Raw genomic sequence first — 19,517 nt, 5'->3', positions numbered from 1 at the left:
CCTGTAAATGTCCCTTCCAACACAAACCATTCTATGGTTCTGTGAAAGACTCGACCTGGCCTTGCAGTTTCCCATTGTCAGCACCTGAATCAGTGCCAATGCAAAAGAAGGAACTTTTATAAATGAGAAACAAAATATTAAAGGTTATCTATTGTCTAAGCATAGAGCTATACTCATTACCTTTAGGGTGGTGTATTTCTCAGTGTAATTGTTCTCCTATGTAGAAAAAAAATTAAGAGCAGGACAAATGTCAGAGACTTTCATGAGCAAAAGGAAGAAATGCAGGGAAAATGGAAACCTTTTGCAGGTCGAGCATTAAAACAATGTCATTATTTTTGCTTCGTTCTGTTTCTAATTACTTACTGATTACTTAATCACGAATATTTCCTTCTTGATATTGGCCGCAGGTAAGGAATGCAGAATTGAAAAGGAAGTCTTCTGCAGCTATAAAACTGTGTAGGGCTCTTCTGCTTCCTTTTAGATTTTATTAAGGGAAGCTGAGTTCGTTATTGCTCTGCTGTGAATATTTCCTTAAGATGTCCATTGCAATTCAAGACGCTGTCACATACTTTGTATCTCAGTTTTAAAAGCCTATGCAGTTCTGTTCCCTGATTCTAATAAAAGCGAGACCCCCCCAAGCTGGGTGCAGTCACTAGAGACCGCTTCCAAGCCAAGGTCCCCGTGAGCGCGGCCATGGGGCGGCTGCGGTGGCGTCGCGCCGCCTCCGGGTGCCGCTGTTGGCCGCCGCGCACCGGCGCTGGAGCCGCAGCCGCAGCCGGAGCCGCCGCAGCGTCCTGTCCCCGCAGGCTGCTCGCTCGGCCGGCGCCGGGCAGAGCGGCAGCGGCCCGGGCAGCAGAGGCGAGAGGCGGCGCGGGGAGCAGCGGCGTCCGAGGCGGCGCCGAGCTCGCTGCCGTGCGGCGGCCCCTGCGCTCGCTGCGGAGAGCGGCTGGAGGGCGGAGGGCAGCGGCAGGAGCGAGGAGCGCGGCGAGCGCTGCCGAGAATGGCGAGCAGGCAGGGGCAGGGGCGGTGGCGAGCGGGCGGGCGAGTGCTGCTGCCCGCTCTGCTGCTGGGCTTGTGGTGCGGGGCGGCGGGCGAGCGGCTCCGCTACGCCATCCCCGAGGAGCTGGGCAGAGGCTCGCTGGTGGGGCCGCTGGCGCGGGACCTGGGGCTGAGCCCGGCCGAGCTGCCGGCACGCAAGCTGCGGCTCAGCGCGGAGAAGCCCTACTTCGGCGGTGAGCGGGGAGAGCGGGGAGCTGTACGTGAGCGAGAGGCTGGACCGGGAGGAGCTGTGCGGCGAGTCGGCGTCCTGCTCCGTCAGCTTCGAGGCGCTGGTGCAGAACCCGCTCAACGTTTTCCACGTCGAGGTGGCCATCCAGGACGTCAACGACAACTCCCCGACCTTCAGCAAGGCTGCTCTGGACCTCGAAATCGGTGAATGGACGCTTCCCGGTGCTCGTTTTCCGCTGCCGACGGCTCAAGACGCGGACGTGGGCAGCAACTCTCTGCTGACTTACCAGCTCACTACCAACCCGACCTTCGCTCTGGCCGTGAAGGAGATCCCGGGTGGAAAGAAACAGCCGGAATTAGTGCTGGAGAGAGCGTTGGACCGGGAGAAGCAGAGCTCCTTTGAGCTGGTGCTGACGGCGGTGGATGGCGGGGACCCCGTGAGGTCCGGGAGTGTCCAGGTTCGCGTCAACGTGTCGGACGCCAACGACAACGCGCCCGTGTTCAGCAAAAGCGTGTACGAGGCGCGAGTGCGGGAGAATGTGCCGGCGGGGTCGGTGGTGCTGCGGGTGCGGGCCACGGATGCGGACGCAGGCTCCAACGGGCGGGTGTCCTACTCGTTCGGCAACGTCCCGGACGGCGTCCGCGCGTTGTTCAGCGTCGACAGCGACAGCGGCGAGGTGAGGACGGCGGGGCCGCTCGATTTCGAGGAGAAGAGCAAATACAGCTTCAGCCTGGAGGCGAGGGACGGCGGCGGGCTCACGGCTCATTGCGAAGTGCAGATAGATATTAGCGACGAGAACGACAACGCTCCCGAAATCACGATGCTGTCGGTGTCGAGCCCGGTGCCCGAGGACGCGCCGGTCGGCACGGTGGTGGCCCTCTTGAACGTGAAGGACCGGGACTCCGGGGAGAACGGTCAGATGTCGTGCGAGCTGTCGGGCGAGGCGCCGCTGTCGCTCGTGGCGTCGCCGGGCGGGTCGTTCAAGGTGGTGACGGCGAGCGAGCTGGACCGTGAGCAGGCGGCCGAGCACCGGGTGACGGTGGTGGCCAGGGACCGGGGCAGCCCGTCGCTGTCGAGCCGCGCGGAGCTGGTGCTGGAGGTGTCGGACGTGAACGACAACGCGCCGGTGTTCGAGGAGGCCGAGTACAGCGCGTACGTGGCGGAGAACAACGCGGCGGGCGCGGCGGTGGTGCGCGTGCTCGCGCGGGACGCGGACGCGGGCGCCAACGGGCGCGTGAGCTACTGGGTGGCGGGCGGCAGCGCGGGCGCGGCGCCGTACGTGTCGGTGGAGGCGCGGAGCGGCGCGGTGTACGCGCAGCGCTCCTTCGACTACGAGCAGTGCCGCGAGTTCGCGGTGGCGGTGCGGGCGCAGGACGGCGGGGCGCCGGCGCGGAGCTCGACGGCGACGGTGCGCGTGTTCGTGCTGGACCGCAACGACAACGCGCCGCGGGTGCTGTGGCCGGCGGCGGGCGCGGGCGCGGCGGGGGCGGGAGCGGCTGTGGCGCCGTTCGAGGTGGTGCCGCGGTCGGCCGAGGCCGGGTACGTGGTGGCCAAGGTGGTGGCGGTGGACGCGGACGCGGGGCGCAACGCGTGGCTGTCGTACGAGCTGGTGCAGGCGGCGGAGCCGGCGCTGTTCCGCGTGGGGCTGCACAGCGGCGAGGTGCGCACGGCGCGGGCCGTGTCGGAGCGGGACGCGGCCAAGCAGCGGCTGGTGGCCGTGGTGAGGGACCACGGGCAGCCGGCGCTGTCGGCCACGGCCACGCTGCACGTGGTGCTGGGCGAGAGCGTGCAGGAGGCGCTGCCGGAGCTGGGCGAGCGGGCGGCGGGCGGCGAGGCGGCGGCGGAGCTGCAGTTGTACCTGGTGCTGGCGCTGGCGCTGCTCTCCGCCCTGTTCCTGCTCAGCGTGGCGCTGGCCGTGCTGGCGCGGCTGCGCCGGGCCGGGCCGCCCGCCGTCCTGCGCTGCCTGGGCGCGCAGCGCTTCTCCGTGCCCGGCGCCGCCTTCCCGGCCGACTTCTGCGAGGGCACCTTGCCCTACTCCTACAACCTGTGCGTGGCGCCGGGCCGCGCCGTGGCCGAGGCCGCTTGGCTGCCGCCGCCGCTGCCCAGCGTGTCGGCGGAGGAGCTCGTCGGCGGGGAGCCGTGCGGGAAGCGGAGCCCGAGCAGCAGCGCCGGCGCGGGAGAGCCGCCCGCGGACCGCGACGCCCCGCAGGTCTGTAAGCCCGCGCGCTCTCTCTGTTATCCTGCAGCCTTTCTGCACCGCCGTCCCTTTTCCCCCGGGGCTTCCGTGGGTGGTGTGTGGGGTGAGTGCTGGTCCGTGTCTCCGTGAAAAAAGGACTGGGGTATCCCGCTTCCACTCAGATCAGGCAGGTAGAGGCGGCATTTCTTGGTTCTTTGGTGGTCACAGGTTCAGGTTCAGGTGAGAGATTTTAACTAGAACTTGAGTCACTAACGGTGAACGCCGTAAATTAATGATTCTGCACGACGTAGGTGGGAAAATGTGGTGCATGCATCCTGATTGTTTTTTTCCCAAACCGATGTACTTGGACCTGGTTGATAGTTGGATGCAGAACCGTAATGCTGCTCCCGAAAGAAAAGGTACGTGTGGCTCCATGAATGGAGAAGTTACAGATTGTTCCTCCCTAGTGAATGTGCCCCTCTACCACGGTGTGCCCTCCCATCTTTTGGGGGAAGGCTGCTGCAGCAATGAATGTGACGGATAAATTTTATCCAGGCATGATTTTTCCGAGTTCTTTGTGCAGTTATTTCTGGGGTTCTTTTTCCATCCTGGGTGATAGTTCCCTCTTATTTAACATTCCTGATCTGTCTTTCATACATAGGTAATGTCACAGAATGGGATCGCCTTTTGTATTTCAGATCCTGTCTTCTTTCCCTATCCCCTTTTCCCCAAGAAAGGTGCTTGGACATGGTTGATTGTGTTGACAAGGGACTACTAAAGGGAGGAATTCGGTCTTAGCCTGAAACGGGGCTGGGTGGGAGAGAACGATTTCCGAGTAGCGGGGCAGCCTCCTCTGTGCTGTGTTCTCAGGAAGCTCTCCTGGGCAGAAACCCCTGAGCCCATGGCAGGTGCCCGAGCAGCCCCACCTCCTCAGGAGCTGTACGGGTTTAGGGGGTTCGTCTTTCGTATTTAGTACATTGACCCGACCTTCTTCAGCCTTTAAATGTCTGATCTCCGTCAGGGGTGGTGGAGTAGTTAATTTAGACCATGTTTCATATGAACTGAATTATTTAAAGAAGAGGAGTTCCTGCTGCTATGGTTTATGTGCCTGATACCTCTGTTACTCCGTGTGTGTGTGTGTCTGAATATCACGTTTTATTTCCGAGCCTGTTTTCTTTTGCTATCCTTGTACCAATCATTCGAGCATGACGGCTACAAAAATCCGTGGTGGAGACTGTGATTTTGGAGGAATTGGATAAGACTCGTAATATTCTGCGTGTCATAATAAGAAAAGATGTTTTACTTTATTTTTTACTTTACATATATCACCATTAGTAAGTAAATTTTCCCGTGTGGTAGAAATAACACGCCCAGGGGAGGCCTCTGCCTTCTTTCTGGTTGTGATTGCCTTGACGAAACGTCGCATCGTTAAGGAAAAGCACGGCTTAGAGAAAAGCCGATGGAAGAAATGACGGGTCTCCGTTTGAGGGGGGATCTTCATTGCTCCCTTGTGCTGCCTGGTCGAGACGTGGGGAATTAATGTGGCTGGTGGCTTTCCAGTATGACGCACTTTTGATCTGCAGAAAGGGGGAGGGAAAAGTCATTAAAGCACGACTGCTGCAGAAAGCTGCGCAATTCATGATGGAGATTGTGCTTTTGGAATAATGGGGTAAGGACTGCAGTATTTCACACGTCATATGTTACTGTACATATATCATCACTACAAGTAATTTTTCTCATGCGATTAAAAGTCCCCGCCCACGGGAAGCCTCTGCCTTCCTCCTGGTCGTGATGACCTCCAGGACGACCGAAGAGATGGGCTGGAGAAAAGCCAAGGCAGGAGATCCCGGCTGGGCGGGCAGCGGTGTCCCCGCGGCCACTGTCCCGTCCCCGCGAGCTGTGCGGGGCCAGGCGGGGCGGGCAGCGCTCGGCAGCGGTCGGTGCCTGCAGTGCCGGGAGGAGGCTGCGGGCGCCGCTGTTGACCGAGGAGGAGCGAGAGGAAGGCCGGAGCGGTGCAGGCAGCCCCGCCCGCTGCGGCCCGGCTCGCTCGCTCGCTCCCTGGCCGCTGGCTCGGCGGGCGGGCGGTGTGCGAGCGTCCCCGCGGTGCGGAGCCGTGCTGCAGCGAGGCGGAGGGGCCGGCGGCAGCGGCCGGGAGCGGCGAGTGGGAGACAGAGCTGGATCGCTGGTCGGAGGCGGTGCCGCGGTGGCGATGTGTGCGGCGGGGAGGCGGTGGGGCCGGCGGGAGCGAGCCGTGCTGTGGTGCGTGCTGGGGGCGGCGTGGGGGGCGGCGTGGGGGCAGCTGCGCTACTCGGTTGCCGAGGAGATGCCGAAGGGCTCGTTCGTGGGCGACGTGGCCAAGGACCTGCGGCTGGACCTGCCGGCGCTGCGCGACCGCGGCGTCCGCGTTGTCTCCGAAGGTAGGACGCAGTATTTCGCCCTCCATGAGAAGACGGGACATTTAGTGACGGCGGAGAGGATCGACAGAGAGCGGCTGTGCGAGAGTGTGCAGCAATGCGTGCTGCGCTGTGAGCTGATAGTGGAGGGGGAAATGCAGGTTTATGAAATCGAAGTGGCAATCAGGGACATTAACGACAACGCCCCCAGCTTCCGAGAGGCAGAAAAAGAACTGAGAGTGAGCGAGACGACAGCCCCGGGATCGCGGTTTCCCCTGCCCGAGGCTCACGATCCAGACTCGGGACCGAATTCGGTGCAGAGCTACGAGCTGAGCGGCGACGAGCACTTCTCGCTGGCCGTGCGGGCGGGCCCCGGCGGGGACGAGCGTCCCGAGCTGGTGCTGGCGAAGGCGCTGGACCGGGAGGCGGCGGCGTTTCACGAGCTGGTGCTGAGGGCGAGCGACGGCGGAGAGCCGGCACGGACGGGCACGGGGAGGCTCCGCGTGGCGGTGCTGGACGCGAACGACAACGCGCCCGTGTTCAGCCAGGCGGAGTACACGGTGCGTGTGCCGGAGGACGTGCCCGTGGGCTCCACCCTCGTCACCCTCACGGCCACCGACGCCGACGAGGGGCTGAACGGGGACGTGAAATACTCGTTGAAGAAAATTACAGAGAAAGCCTCGCAGATTTTCCGACTGGACGCGGAGACGGGAGCGATCACGCTGATGCAGAACCTGGACTTCGAGGAAGGCGACTCGTACGAACTGGAGGTGCAGGCACATGACGGTGGCGGCCTCTTCGACACGGCAAAAGTCGTGATCACTGTGACAGATGTCAACGACAATGCGCCCGAGATTTCGGTGCGGTCGGCGCTGAGCACGATCTCTGAGGACGCCCCATCGGGGACAGTGGTGGCCCTGCTGCACGTGCAGGACCGGGACTCGGGGGCGAACGGAGAGGTGCGGTGCTCGATGGACGGGGGCCTCCCGTTCCGGCTGCGGAGCTCGCGGGGCAGCTACTACAGCGTGGTGACAGTGCGGGAGCTGGACCGGGAGGAGGTGTCGGAGTACAACGTGACGGTGCGGGCTGTGGACGGCGGGTCGCCGGCGCTGTGGAGCAGTGCGGTGCTGGCGCTGCGGGTGCTGGACGTGAACGACAACGCGCCGGTGTTCGCGGAGGCGAGCTACAGCGCCCGGCTGGCCGAGAACAACGCGGCGGGCGCGCTGGTGCTGACGGTGCGGGCGTGGGACGCGGACTGGGGGCAGAACGCGCGCGTGCGGTACCGGCTGTGGGAGGGGCGTGTGCGGGGCGCGCTGCTGTCGTCGTACGTGTCGGTGCAGGCGGAGACGGGCGCGCTGTACGCGCTGCGCTCGTTCGACTACGAGGAGGTGCGCGAGGTGGGGCTGTGGGTGCGGGCGGAGGACGGCGGCGCGCCGGCGCTGAGCAGCAACGTGTCGGTGCGGCTGGTGATCGTGGACGAGAACGACAACGCGCCGCAGGTGCTGTACCCGCCGGCGGCGGCGTCGTCGTCGTCGTCGGGCGCGGGCTGGGCGGGCGTGGAGCTGGCGCCGCGGTCGGCGGAGGCCGGGGCGCTGGTGGCCAAGGTGGTGGCGGTGGACGCGGACGCGGGGCAGAACGCGTGGCTGTCGTACGAGCTGGCGAAGGCGACGGAGCCGGGGCTGTTCCGCGTGGGGCTGCACAGCGGCGAGGTGCGCACGGCGCGCTCGCCGCTGGCCCGCGACGCGGCGCGGCAGAGCCTGGTGGTGGTGGTGAAGGACCACGGGCGGCCGGCGCTGTCGGCCACGGCCACGCTGACGGTGGTGCTGGGCGAGAGCGTGGCCGAGCTGCTGTCGGAGCTGGGCAGCGCGGCGGCGGCGGCGCCGGGCGAGCCGGCCGGCAGGCTGACGCGGTGGCTGGTGGTGGCCGTGGCGGCCGTGTCGTGCCTCTTCGTCGCCTTCCTGCTGCTGCTGCTGGCGCTGCGCCTGCGGCGCTGGCGGCGCTCGCAGCTGCTGGCGGCGGGCAGCGGCGCCTTGCGCGGCGTCCCGGCCTCGCACTTCGTGGGCATCGACGGCGTCCGCGCCTTCCTGCACTCCTACTCGCACGAGGTGTCGCTCACCGCCGACTCGCGCAAGAGCCAGCTCCGCTTGTCGGCCGCCAGCTGCTGCGACACGCTCCCGGCCCGGCCGCTGCCCGACGAGCCCGCGCCGCTGCTCGGGGAGGACCCTGCCGGCGCCCGCCGTGCCGACCCCGACGCTGCCCCGGTGAGTTCCTCGCACCGCACTTGCTCCTCTTCCGCTTCTGTGCCCTTTCCCCCTGGGCTCTGCGTCCTGCGGAGGGAGGTTTAGTTCCAGGGAAGGCGAAGGTTCGTTGAGGAGTGCGCTGAGTGCTGGTGCCTCTTGCTGCGGGGAGGTGAACGTGGGACCGTTACTCAGCGTTACAGCTGGTGTGGGAGGCGGGGGAAGTGAGGCTGCTGTTGGCGTGAGTTTCGTTAGAGAGGGGCTTTGTGTTTTTATCACGTCGTTACTGTGTTAACACGCTGTTTGCTGACCCAGTGTCTCCTAGACGACTGCCCCTCTTCCACATTTCGATTCTTGATGTTTGTTCTGTGCAGTGTTGTTATCAGGATACATGTAGTTATCTTCATCTTAGTACAGAGATGTAAATATATCTATGTGAAGTCTGTGGGTGATGCTAGTGCTTGCTGAAGAGAAATGGTCTGGGCAACTGGCCCTTTGATAATATGTGCTTGAGAATTATGAGGGTAAAAGAACACCACAGAAGTCATGAAGAATTGGAGACGAGAGTATGTGACTGGGTGTTGTAGGGCCCAAGCAATATGGTTCGCTCCTTTCCCTGCTCAGTGTCCAGCTGTAGTATCATTCAATGTGAGTTTCTTCTTCCCCAGTAAGTTTGGCCTAAGACACTTTACTCCAGCTGTATTGGTACCCTGGGAGATTCCTCCTCTGTTTTCTGCAGATTGTGATGATGTATTTAACTAATAGGATAATTCTGTAGTAATTATAAATGCCAGGAGGGGAGCTTTAGCAGGAGCCAATCAATTATTTATTCACTACTCAATAACTGCATTATGTTTCTTCTCTAAATGCCATCATTTAGAAGAGTCTGTTGTCATCCCTTTCTTTCTGCATGTGTTAACTTCTTATCTTGCTCCTTGTGATGAGCTAAAGGTGGGCCTTTGTCCGTGATAATGTGTGGAAGATCAGAGCTGGTACATATGTCTGACTGTCCGTGTCTGTATGTGCCTTCCATGTTTACTGCTATAAACAGAATAACTTTCGTAGATGTGTTTCTTTAAACTGTCACTGGAAGAAATGCTCTTGCTCTTCACATACACGTGCTGAGAAGTCAAAGATTATCCATGGCAAGGAGAATCTGTCTGTGGAGTTATTCTTTCGATGGCTTTGTGTTTTTATCATGTAGTTACTGTGTTAACACGCTGTTTGCTGACCCAGTGTCTTCTCGAGGACGGCTCCTCTTTTACTTTGAGACCCTTGATGTTTCTTCTGTGAAGTCTAGCTAGGAGACAATGTATCTTCATCTCAGTAGAGAGATGTAAAATATCTATGTGAAGTCCGCTGGTGGTCCTAATGCATGCTGAAGAGAAATGGTCTGGGCAATTGGCTGTTTATGACAAGTGCTTGTAAATTATGAGGGTGAAAGAACATCACGGAAGTTGAAGGGTTGGGGAGTCCTGGGATACGAGAGTATGTGAGAGACTGTTGTCTGTAGCATCATGTGGTTTTATGATGCACCAGGTCGTTATTTATTTTGTCCCCTGACATGTGTAATACCGGTTTTCCTGTCAGTATTAACTCCTCTGAACGGATGAATTGCAGTATTAGCAAATGGAAGTTTCCCTTATTAGGAGGGTCATACACCTTCCCGACAGGAACTGTGCTTGAGTAGGATCAGAAATGGAACGTTAATGGCTCAATGTATAATTTAGCTGCTCATCGTTCCTACTCTTCTCAGCCTTTCTGTTTCTCCATGATAAAGTGGGGAGCAACGGAATGTCTTTGCATTGGTCCATGCGGTGGCAGAATGGGCCCTTGACAATGTCTGTCTGCCTGTTAGGAAGATGAAAGAGAATCGTAAAATGTGTGACTATTTAAGAAAGTCTTTGGGTGGCTGCATGGGAAGCGCTATTGGAGGGAACGGGAAATGTGTTTTGCTTCTTTCCCATCTTTTAAGGTTGACCTATTTAAAACGGAGCTGAATATGTCTTGACTTGAAATACATGCTACTGCAAGAGCTGTACGAGGGTGGGAGGGGAGAGATTCAAAGTGTGGGAGGGGGAGATTGCTCCTATGCAGATGTTCACTGACCCAGTCTTTTCTGGAGGACAGCTTCTCTTTTGCTTTCAAAGAAGCCGGTTTTTTATGTTGGTTTTTTTTTGTTTTGTTTTGTCTGAAGACATCCCTTCCTTCTTAGTACAGATCTGTGAAGACATCTGTGTGAAGTCCATGGTGTGATAGTGGTGCATGTTGAAGAGAAATGACCTTGCAATTGGTCTTTTGATGATCTGTGCTTGAGAATCATGAGGGTCAAAGGACATCATGGAAGTTGTGAAGGGTTGGAGAGTTGAGTCCTGGAAGGTGTGTGTGAGGGACTGTGGAAGGACCCAAGAGACGTGCTTTGCTCCTTTCCCTGCTCAGTGTCCTGCTGTAGTATCATGCAATGTTTGCTCTACCCAGGTAAGTTTCGCTAGAAGACATGTTATGCCAGTTGTACTGGGAGCCCTGGGAGGTTCTTCCTGTGTGTTCGCAGGTTGTCATCAATTCTTAACTATCAGCTTAATTGTGTACATGTGACAAATGTCATAACGGGTGCTTTGGGAGGAGCAAACTGTGTATTCGTTAGGTACTAAATACCTGGATTATGTGCCTACTCTATATGCCATTATCATGAAGAGGATGTTCTGATCCCATCCATTCTGCAGCTGTTACTTTCTTGCCTTACTCGTTGTAATGATTTGAAGGTGGGCATTTGTCTGTGATAATGTGTGGAAGATCACAACTGTTACATTTGTCTGACTGTCCCGGACGGGCCTTTCGTGTCTACTGCTGTAAAGAGAAAGATTTCATGGACGTATTTCCTTAAAATGTCACTGGAAGAAATGCTCTTGCTTGTCACATACACATGGTGAGAAGTCAACCGCTATCTATGGTAAATGAGAAGTTGTCTGTGCAACTTTTCTTTGGATGGAGTCTATCTGGAAATGATGAAGATGATTGAGAACCATGCAATCTGTGAAGGGTTTGAGGAGAGTCTTGGGGGTGCTGTGTGTGAGGAGGTAGTGGTGGAGACAAGGCACGTGTTTTGTTAGTTCCCAGGGTTCATTGCTGCCCTTCTGAAAATGAGTGTGAAGGCGTCTTGTTTTTGGATATCACCTTGCTTGATCTGCAACCAGCCACGTTGGGGGTTCATCAGTTTGCTTTCCTGTTGCACAATGTTTCCAGTGAATGGTAGTTTTTGAGCATAGGTGTACACTTTATGTTAAGATTTGAGCATCACGTATCTTCCAAGTAGCCCATGTGCTGAAGTAGGACGATGGTGTCTTTCAGTTGATACCTTGATGACAGTGTCTTTTTTGGAGCTGCATATCGCTTATGCACTTGAGAACATTTTACATTACTTCCAATTAATGTGATGAGCAGAGAAATCTCTTGGCATGCATCCATGTTGTGATCCTTGTTCCCAGTACAGAGAATCTGTGCCTGCAACTTTTCCTTCAAGAGTGTCTGTGTGCAAAGGCAGCTTTCCTGTTGCGTGATGTTTGGGCAGGGTGAAAAATTCTGTCAGTCCAGAGACAAGGCATGTGAAGAAGTTTGCTGTGGTATAATTTGAAATGCGTGAAAGATCGGATTAAAGGTTCAGCTTGTCCTGCTTGTTATATGGGGCCCACAGACATGGTTCCATGAGTTTTCCCCATTTTATTGTCCAAAGAAATTGCACTGAGTTCCTGTGGCTGTCGTCTATGGTGTGAGCTCCTGCGTGAGCCTCCTGTGCTCTTTCTACCAACTAGATACTGTCCTTGTGTAGCTTCTACAGCTGACATAATCTGAAACATGAAGCTATGATTCCTTCACATCTGTAGGTTTGCCATTCTTGCCTTGATTGTCATCCAGGTCTAAAGCAGGGCCTCATCGTGGCTGGTAACTCCTAAAATGCTGAAAGATCTCTTATAACTGTTGGGCTGGGGGAGCATTTTCCATGCATACCTTGAAGGTGTTCATCTGCCAAGACAAAGACTTTGATATACTTCTGTTTTCCTAAAATGTCGCTGAATGAAATGCTCTTTTGCTGGTGGCTGACATATGGCCAAAATATTGGATATTGTCTGTGGTGCCACTAAAGGCTGTGAATGCAGAGCAAGGAGGGCGAGAGGCTGGCTTTGAACTAGGAAACTAGATGGGTCGATGCGGTTATGGCTGAGCAATGCTTTCATTTCATGCCTGGTGCCATTCGTGCTGGGGTCCTGGTTTCTCTGTCCTGAAAGGCAATGTAGTCCTCCAGCAACAAGGTATTTCTGCAATAAGTGTGTGTGTAGAATGCTGATGCATGGGTAGAATGGCTCATAATTCCTGTGTGAGATCTCCTTTATCCATCTGTCTGTTTCATGGAACATTGGGATGTGGTTCCTTTTCCCCATTTCTGGGTACTGCTGTTGCATTTGAAACTGTGAGTGTTGATTTGCAGCAAATACTTACTTCAGCCACGTAAGAGAGAATTTTATGTGTGAGGAAAATGAAGCAGAAGCTGAAAGAGAACCTGTTGTAATTTGTCAGAAGACTTAGCTTGAGAAAGAGGCTCGGGATAAGGTGTTTACACTTATGGCTTCATATTGGTGGGAGATGAGCAGGCCATACAGTAGAAAAAAATTGCTGAGAGCTGATGAGTATTTCTTAAAATAACGGCCCTACTATGTAGTCCAGAGTAAGACTTTACGGCCGCACTTGCAGCTCGAGATATGAATGACTTTCAGTTCCTCTCAGGGATGAATTTCAACACCCGCAGTGAAGACTGACACGTCCTCCAGGTGAGTTTTTCTGACAACACTTTGTCTTTTAATGCTTCCTTGCCTTGTTTGTCTGATTTATGTTGGTTTTTTTCATTTCCTGGTCTACAACGTACACAAGTTTACTTGTCATTATGATCAGACCTTCATTTAGCAATGCGTTGTGTGTTAGTGCCTCTTGCTCATGCTACAGCGGGTGTGAAAGGCAGGAGAGGTGAGGGGATCTTTGTGTTCTGCTGTTGTGGGTGGGGAATAGATGTAAACATGACCTTAGTAGAAGTCACATCTCTGTGGAACAGTGTGTGTGATAAATGAGGGGAGGAGACTCCCCCTAAGCCATTAGTTTGCTGACCCAGTCTCTTTGGATGACCACTCCTATAGAAGAACAGATGGTCATTTCCTTGCTTGTCGTAGTTAACACAGCCGTGTGTCTAATGGAGTACCATGCAAATTGAGTTACATCTGCTCAAGAAGTTTGGCCTAAGAAATGTTATTCCACCGGATCTGCTCATTTCTGTTTGCTTCTAGCTCTTGCCTTGCTGCTTGTCATGAGCTACAGTTTGACCCCAGGGTGTCTGATGAAACAGGGAAGGTCACATCTGTTCCAATTTTCTGAGTGCAGGTGCAGTTCCCATGTACACCTTTGATGTTGACAGCTGTAAAGAGGAACCGTTTCATAGACATGAGTGTGCTCACCCAGGTGCACTTGTCTGTAGTGAAAGAAAGCAAAACCATCTCTAGTGCAGTCCTCAAAGTGTAAAGTGGCAACCCAGCCCAGCCAAGGTTTCCATGAACAGACTGGGGGCAGTTGGAGAATGTGTGCAGGGTGTCCCACACATGGTCCCCCAGAACTTGGTGGCCACTCAGTTGGAGAGGTATGGGTTTGACAGATGGTCTGTTAGATAGATGGCTGGGTGGCCATGTCCAAAGAGTTATCAATGGCTGAATGTCCAAGTGGAAACCAGTAACGTGTGGTGTCCCTCAAGGGTCCGTACTGGGACCAGTACTATTTAGTATCTTCATAGGCAGTGGAATTGAGTGCACCTTCAGCAAGTTTGCAGACAACACCAAGCTGAGTGGTGCAGTTGATTTGAGCAAAGGAAGGGATGCCATGAAGCAGGACCTTGACAGGCTGGAGGAGTGGGCCCATGTGATCCCCATGGAGTTCAACAAGGCCAGATGGAAGGCCCTTCACCTGCGTCGGGGCAATCCCCAGTATGAATACAGACTGTGGGACTGAGAGCAGCCTTTTCGAGAAGGACTTGAGGGTACTGGTGTGTGACAGATGGGACATGAGGTGGCAATGTGCAGCTCTAGGGTCCACAGTATTGAAAAGACATGGATATCTTGGAGTAGGTCCAGAGAAGGACCATGAAAATTGTCAAAGGGCTGGAACACCTCTGCTGTGAAGAAGGGCAGAGAGAGTTGAGGTTCTTCAGCCTGGAGAGGAGAAGGCTCTGGGAGACCTTATTGCGCCTTTTCTATATATAAATGGAGTGTAAAAGAAAGACAGAGAAAGACTTTTTACCAGGGCCTCTTGTGACAGGACAAGGGGCAACAGTTTTAAACTGAAAGAGGGTAGGATTTGATTGGACATAATGAAGAAATATTTTATGATGAGGCTGGTGAGGCACTGGAACAGGTTGCCCAGAAAGTTGTGCAAGCCCGATCATTCAAGGGTTCAAGGTCAGGTTGGATGGGGCTTTGAGCAACGTGATCTTTTGAAGGGTGTCCCTGCCCATGGAAAAAGGGTAGGCTAGATGATCTGTAAAAGTCCCTTCCAACCCAAACCATTCTATGGTTCCATGAAATACTTGACCCGGCCTTGCACTTTCCCATTGTCAGCCCCTCAACTATGGAGATGGAAACTAAGAAACTTTTGTGAATCAGAAACAAAATTTTAAAGGTTATTCTGCTGTCTCAGCATCGAGCTATACACATTGCCTTTGGGGTGATGTGTTTCTCAGTGTAATTGTTCTCCTCCCTAGAAAAAAATTTAAGAACAAGACAAATGTCAGAGACTTACATGAGCAAAAGGAAGAAATGCAGGGAAGATGGAAACCTTTTGCAGATCAAGCATGAAAGGAATGACATTATTTTTGCTTTGTTTTGTTTCTAATTACTTACTGATTACTCAGGCATTAGTATTTCCTTCTTGATATTCGTTGCAGGGAAGGAAAGCAGCATTGAAAAGAACGTCTTCCGCAGCTCTAAAATTGTGTAGTGCTTTATAGTCCCCTCTTGATTTCATTAAGGACAGCTGAGTGCCTTTATTGCTCCGCTGTGAATATTTCCTTAAGATGCTCATTGCGACTCAAGGAGGGGACCTAAAAGTATGTGACAGCGTGTCTCAGTTTCAAACGCCTTGGAATTCTGTTCCCTAACTCTAACAAAAGCGAGACATCCCAAGCTGGTGCAGTCGCTAGAGACCGGTTCCAAGCTAAGGTCCCCGTGAGCGCGGCCATCGGTCGGCTGCGGTGGCGTCGCGCCGCCTCCGGGTGCCGCTGTTGGCCGCCGCGCACCGGCGCTGGAGCCGCAGCCGCAGCCGGAGCCGCCGCAGCGTCCTGCCCCCGCAGGCTGCTCGCTCGGCCGGCGCCGGGCAGAGCGGCAGCGGCCCGGGCAGCAGAGGCGAGAGGCGGCGCGGGGAGCAGCGGCGTCCGAGGCGGCGCCGAGCTCGCTGCCGTGCGGGGGCCCCTGCGCTCGCTGCGGAGAGCGGCTGGAGGGCGGAGGGCAGCGGCAGGAGCGAGGAGCGCGGCGAGCGCTGCCGAGAATGGCGAGCAGGCAGGGGCGGCGGCGAGCGGGCGGGCGAGTGCTGCTGCCCGCTTTGCTGCTGGGCTTGTGGTGCGGGGCGGCGGGCGAGCGGCTCCGCTACGCCATCGCCGAGGAGCTGGGCAGAGGCTCGCTGGTGGGGCCGCTGGCGCGGGACCTGGGGCTGAGCCCGGCCGAGCTGCCGGCACGCAAGCTGCGGCTCAGCGCGGAGAAGCCCTACTTCGGCGTGAGCGGGGAGAGCGGGGAGCTGTACGTGAGCGAGAGGCTGGACCGGGAGGAGCTGTGCGGCGAGTCGGCGTCCTGCTCCGTCAGCTTCGAGGCGCTGGTGCAGAACCCGCTCAACGTTTTCCACGTCGAGGTGGCCATCCAGGACGTCAACGACAACTCCCCGACCTTCAGCAAGGCTGCTCTGGACCTCGAGATCGGTGAATGGATCCTTCCCGGTGCTCGTTTTCCGCTAGAGATGGCCCGAGACGCGGACGTGGGCAGCAACTCTCTGCTGACTTACCAGCTCACTACCAACCCGACCTTCGCTCTGGCCGTGAAGGAGATCTCGGGTGGAAAGAAGCAGCCGGAATTAGTGCTGGAGAGAGCGCTGGACCGGGAGAAGCAGAGCTCCTTTGAGCTGGTGCTGACGGCGGTGGATGGCGGGGACCCCGTGAGGTCCGGGAGTGTCCAGGTTCGCGTCAACGTGTCTGACGCCAACGACAACGCGCCCGTGTTCAGCAAAAGCGTGTACGAGGCGCGAGTGCGGGAGAATGTGCCGGCGGGGTCGGTGGTGCTGCGGGCGCGGGCCACGGATGCGGACGCGGGCTCGAACGGGCGGGTGTCCTACTCGTTCGGCAACGTCCCGGACAGCGTCCGCGCGTTGTTCAGCGTCGACAGCGACAGCGGCGAGGTGCGGACGGCGGGGCCGCTCGATTTCGAGGAGAAGAGCAAATATAACTTCGGCCTGAAGGCGACGGATGGCGGAGGGTTCACGGCTCACTGCGAACTGCAAATAGACATCAGCGACGAGAACGACAACGCGCCCGAAATCACCGTGTTGTCGGTGTCGAGCCCGGTGCCCGAGGACGCAGCGGTCGGCACGGTGGTGGCCCTCTTGAACGTGAAGGACCGGGACTCCGGGGAGAACGGTCACGTGTCGTGCGAGCTGTCGGGCGAGGCGCCGCTGTCGCTCGTGGCGTCGTCGGGCGGGTCGTACAAGGTGGTGACGGCGAGCGAGCTGGACCGTGAGCAGGCGGCCGAGCACCGGGTGACGGTGGTGGCCATGGACCGGGGCAGCCCGTCGCTGTCGAGCCGCGCCGAGCTGGTGCTGGAGGTGTCGGACGTGAACGACAACGCGCCGGTGTTCGAGGAGGCCGAGTACAGCGCGTACGTGGCGGAGAACAACGCGGCGGGCGCGGCGGTGGTGCGCGTGCTCGCGCGGGACGCGGACGCGGGCGCCAACGGGCGCGTGAGCTACTGGGTGGCGGGCGGCAGCGCGGGCGCGGCGCCGTACGTGTCGGTGGAGGCGCGGAGCGGCGCGGTGTACGCGCAGCGCTCCTTCGACTACGAGCAGTGCCGCGAGTTCGCGGTGGCAGTGCGGGCGCAGGACGGCGGGGCGCCGGCGCGGAGCTCGACGGCGACGGTGCGCGTGTTCGTGCTGGACCGCAACGACAACGCGCCGCGGGTGCTGTGGCCGGCGGCGGGCGCGGCGGGGGCGGGCGCGGCTGTGGCGCCGTTCGAGGTGGTGCCGCGGTCGGCCGAGGCCGGGTACGTGGTGGCCAAGGTGGTGGCGGTGGACGCGGACGCGGGGCGCAACGCGTGGCTGTCGTACGAGCTGGTGCAGGCGGCGGAGCCGGCGCTGTTCCGCGTGGGGCTGCACAGCGGCGAGGTGCGCACGGCGCGGGCCGTGTCGGAGCGGGACGCGGCCAAGCAGCGGCTGGTGGCCGTGGTGAGGGACCACGGGCAGCCGGCGCTGTCGGCCACGGCCACGCTGCACGTGGTGCTGGGCGAGAGCGTGCAGGAGGCGCTGCCGGAGCTGGGCGAGCGGGCGGCGGGCGGCGAGGCGGCGGCGGAGCTGCAGTTGTACCTGGTGCTGGCGCTGGCGCTGCTCTCCGCCCTGTTCCTGCTCAGCGTGGCGCTGGCCGTGCTGGCGCGGCTGCGCCGGGCCGGGCCGCCCGCCGTCCTGCGCTGCCTGGGCGCGCAGCGCTTCTCCGTGCCCGGCGCCGCCTTCCCGGCCGACTTCTGCGAGGGCACCTTGCCCTACTCCTACAACCTGTGCGTGGCGCCGGGCCGCGCCGTGGCCGAGGCCGCTTGGCTGCCGCCGCCGCTGCCCAGCGTGTCGGCGGAGGAGCTCGTCGGCGGGGAGCCGTGCGGGAAGCGGAGCCCGAGCAGCAGCGCCGGCGCGGGAGAGCCGCCCGCGGACCGCGACGCCCCGCAGGTCTGTAAGCCCGCACGCTCTCGCTTTTATCCTCGAGACTTTCCGCATCGCCGTCCCTTTTCCCCTGGGTTTTCCGTGGGTGGTGTGGATGGGCAGTGCTGATCCGTGTCTTTGTGAAGAAAGGAATGAAATAAGGAACGGGGTATACCCCTTGCACTCACATCAGGCAGGTAGTGGCGGCACTTCTTGTTTTTTCGGTGGTCACACGTTCAGGTTCACTGAGAGATTTTGACTACAACTTTGAATTAGTTTTAATTATTAACAGCGAACGCGGTAAATTAATGATTCTGCATGACGGAGTTGGGAAAATGTGGTGGATGATTGTTCTTGGAGATTATTCTTTCCCTATCGGCTTTTTTTCACAAACCGATGTACTTGGATCTGGTTGATAGTTGGATGCATAACGGCTGGTTAATGCTGTTTCCGAAAGAAAGGTGCGTGTGGCTCGATGAGTAGAGAAGTTACAGAGTATTCCTCCCAACTGAATGTTCCCCTCTTCAGCCTTGTGCCCTCCCATCTTTTGAGGGAATGCTGCTACAGGAATGGCAGCAGGAATGGGACGGATAAATTTTATCCAGGCATGATTTTTCCGAGTTCTTTGTGAAGTTATTTCTTTTTTTTCTTCTACCCTGGGTGGTAGTTCCCTCCTTTTTTTCGTTCCTGATCTGTCTTTCAAACACAGGTGAAGGCGTAAAATGGGATCTCAAAAAAAAGTCTTCTTTTCTGAACCCCTTTCCTCTTTTCCAAGGACAGGTGCTTGGACCTGGTTGAGCAATTCAGTCTCTCGGCTTCAAACGGGGCTGGGTGGGAGAGAACAATTTCCGAGTAGCGGGGCAGCCTCCTCTGTACTGCGTTCTCAGGAAGCTCTCCTGGGCAGAAACCCCTGAGCCCATGGCAGGTGCCCGAGCAGCCCCACCTCCTCAGGAGCTGTACGGGCTTAGGGGGGTGGTGTTTCAATTTCAGTGGATTGACCCCACCTTCTTCAGCCTTCAAATGTCTGATCTCCGTCAGTGGTGATGGAGTAGTTAATTTAGACCATGTTCCATATGAACTGAATTATTTAAAGAAGAGGAGTTCCTACTGCTATGGTTAATGTGCCTGATACCTCTGTTACTCCGGAGGTGTGTGTCTGAATATCACATGTTTTATTTCCGAGCCTGTTTTCTTTTGCTATCCTTGTACCAATCATTGAAGCATGACAGCTAAAAAAGACTGTGGTGGGCGTTGTGATTTTGGACGAATGGGATAAGACTCGTAATTTTCTGCACGTCATATTAAGAAAATATATTTTACTTCATTAATTACTTTACATATATCGCCATAAGCAAGTCACTTTTCCTGTGCGGTAGAAGAACGTGACCACAGGAGGCCTCTGCCTTCCTCCTGGTTGTGATCACCTCCGTGACAATGCTGATGTTGCAGCGTCAAAAAAAAAAAAAAACATGGCTTAGAAAAAAACCCCCACAATGTAGGAAATCACGGGTCTC

At 57.0% G+C, this 19,517-nt stretch overlaps 2 protein-coding genes and 1 pseudogene across 2 annotated transcripts; all 3 read left to right on the top strand.

Moving 5' to 3' along the window:
- The first annotated feature begins 693 nt into the window (after window positions 1-693).
- LOC137672732 (protocadherin gamma-B5 pseudogene) lies at window positions 694-4,301 on the top strand (annotated as a pseudogene).
- A 1,312-nt stretch (window positions 4,302-5,613) lies between these two features.
- LOC137672731 (protocadherin gamma-A12-like) lies at window positions 5,614-8,142 on the top strand. The gene has a single exon (XM_068417130.1). It carries the CDS (start codon window positions 5,614-5,616, stop codon window positions 8,140-8,142), a length of 2,529 nt encoding a protein of 842 aa, XP_068273231.1.
- A 7,464-nt stretch (window positions 8,143-15,606) lies between these two features.
- On the top strand, window positions 15,607-18,724 carry LOC137672730 (protocadherin gamma-B5-like). The gene is made up of 2 exons (XM_068417129.1): window positions 15,607-18,030; window positions 18,713-18,724. The coding sequence occupies exons 1-2, from the start codon at window positions 15,607-15,609 to the stop codon at window positions 18,722-18,724; spliced, it is 2,436 nt and encodes an 811-aa protein (XP_068273230.1).
- Window positions 18,725-19,517: the final 793 nt, after the last annotated feature.

Source organism: Nyctibius grandis, chromosome 22 (genome assembly GCF_013368605.1).
Source record: "Nyctibius grandis isolate bNycGra1 chromosome 22, bNycGra1.pri, whole genome shotgun sequence".
In the NCBI taxonomy this organism is placed as follows: Eukaryota; Metazoa; Chordata; class Aves; order Nyctibiiformes; family Nyctibiidae; genus Nyctibius; species Nyctibius grandis.
This window is presented reverse-complemented; position numbering and strand designations above follow the sequence as displayed.

Excerpts from the sequence above, each read along its gene's own strand:
- LOC137672731 (XM_068417130.1), top strand. The coding sequence starts at position 5,614 with ATGTGTGCGGCGGGGAGGCGGTGGGGCCGGCGGGAGCGAGCCGTGCTG.
- LOC137672730 (XM_068417129.1), top strand. The coding sequence starts at position 15,607 with ATGGCGAGCAGGCAGGGGCGGCGGCGAGCGGGCGGGCGAGTGCTGCTG.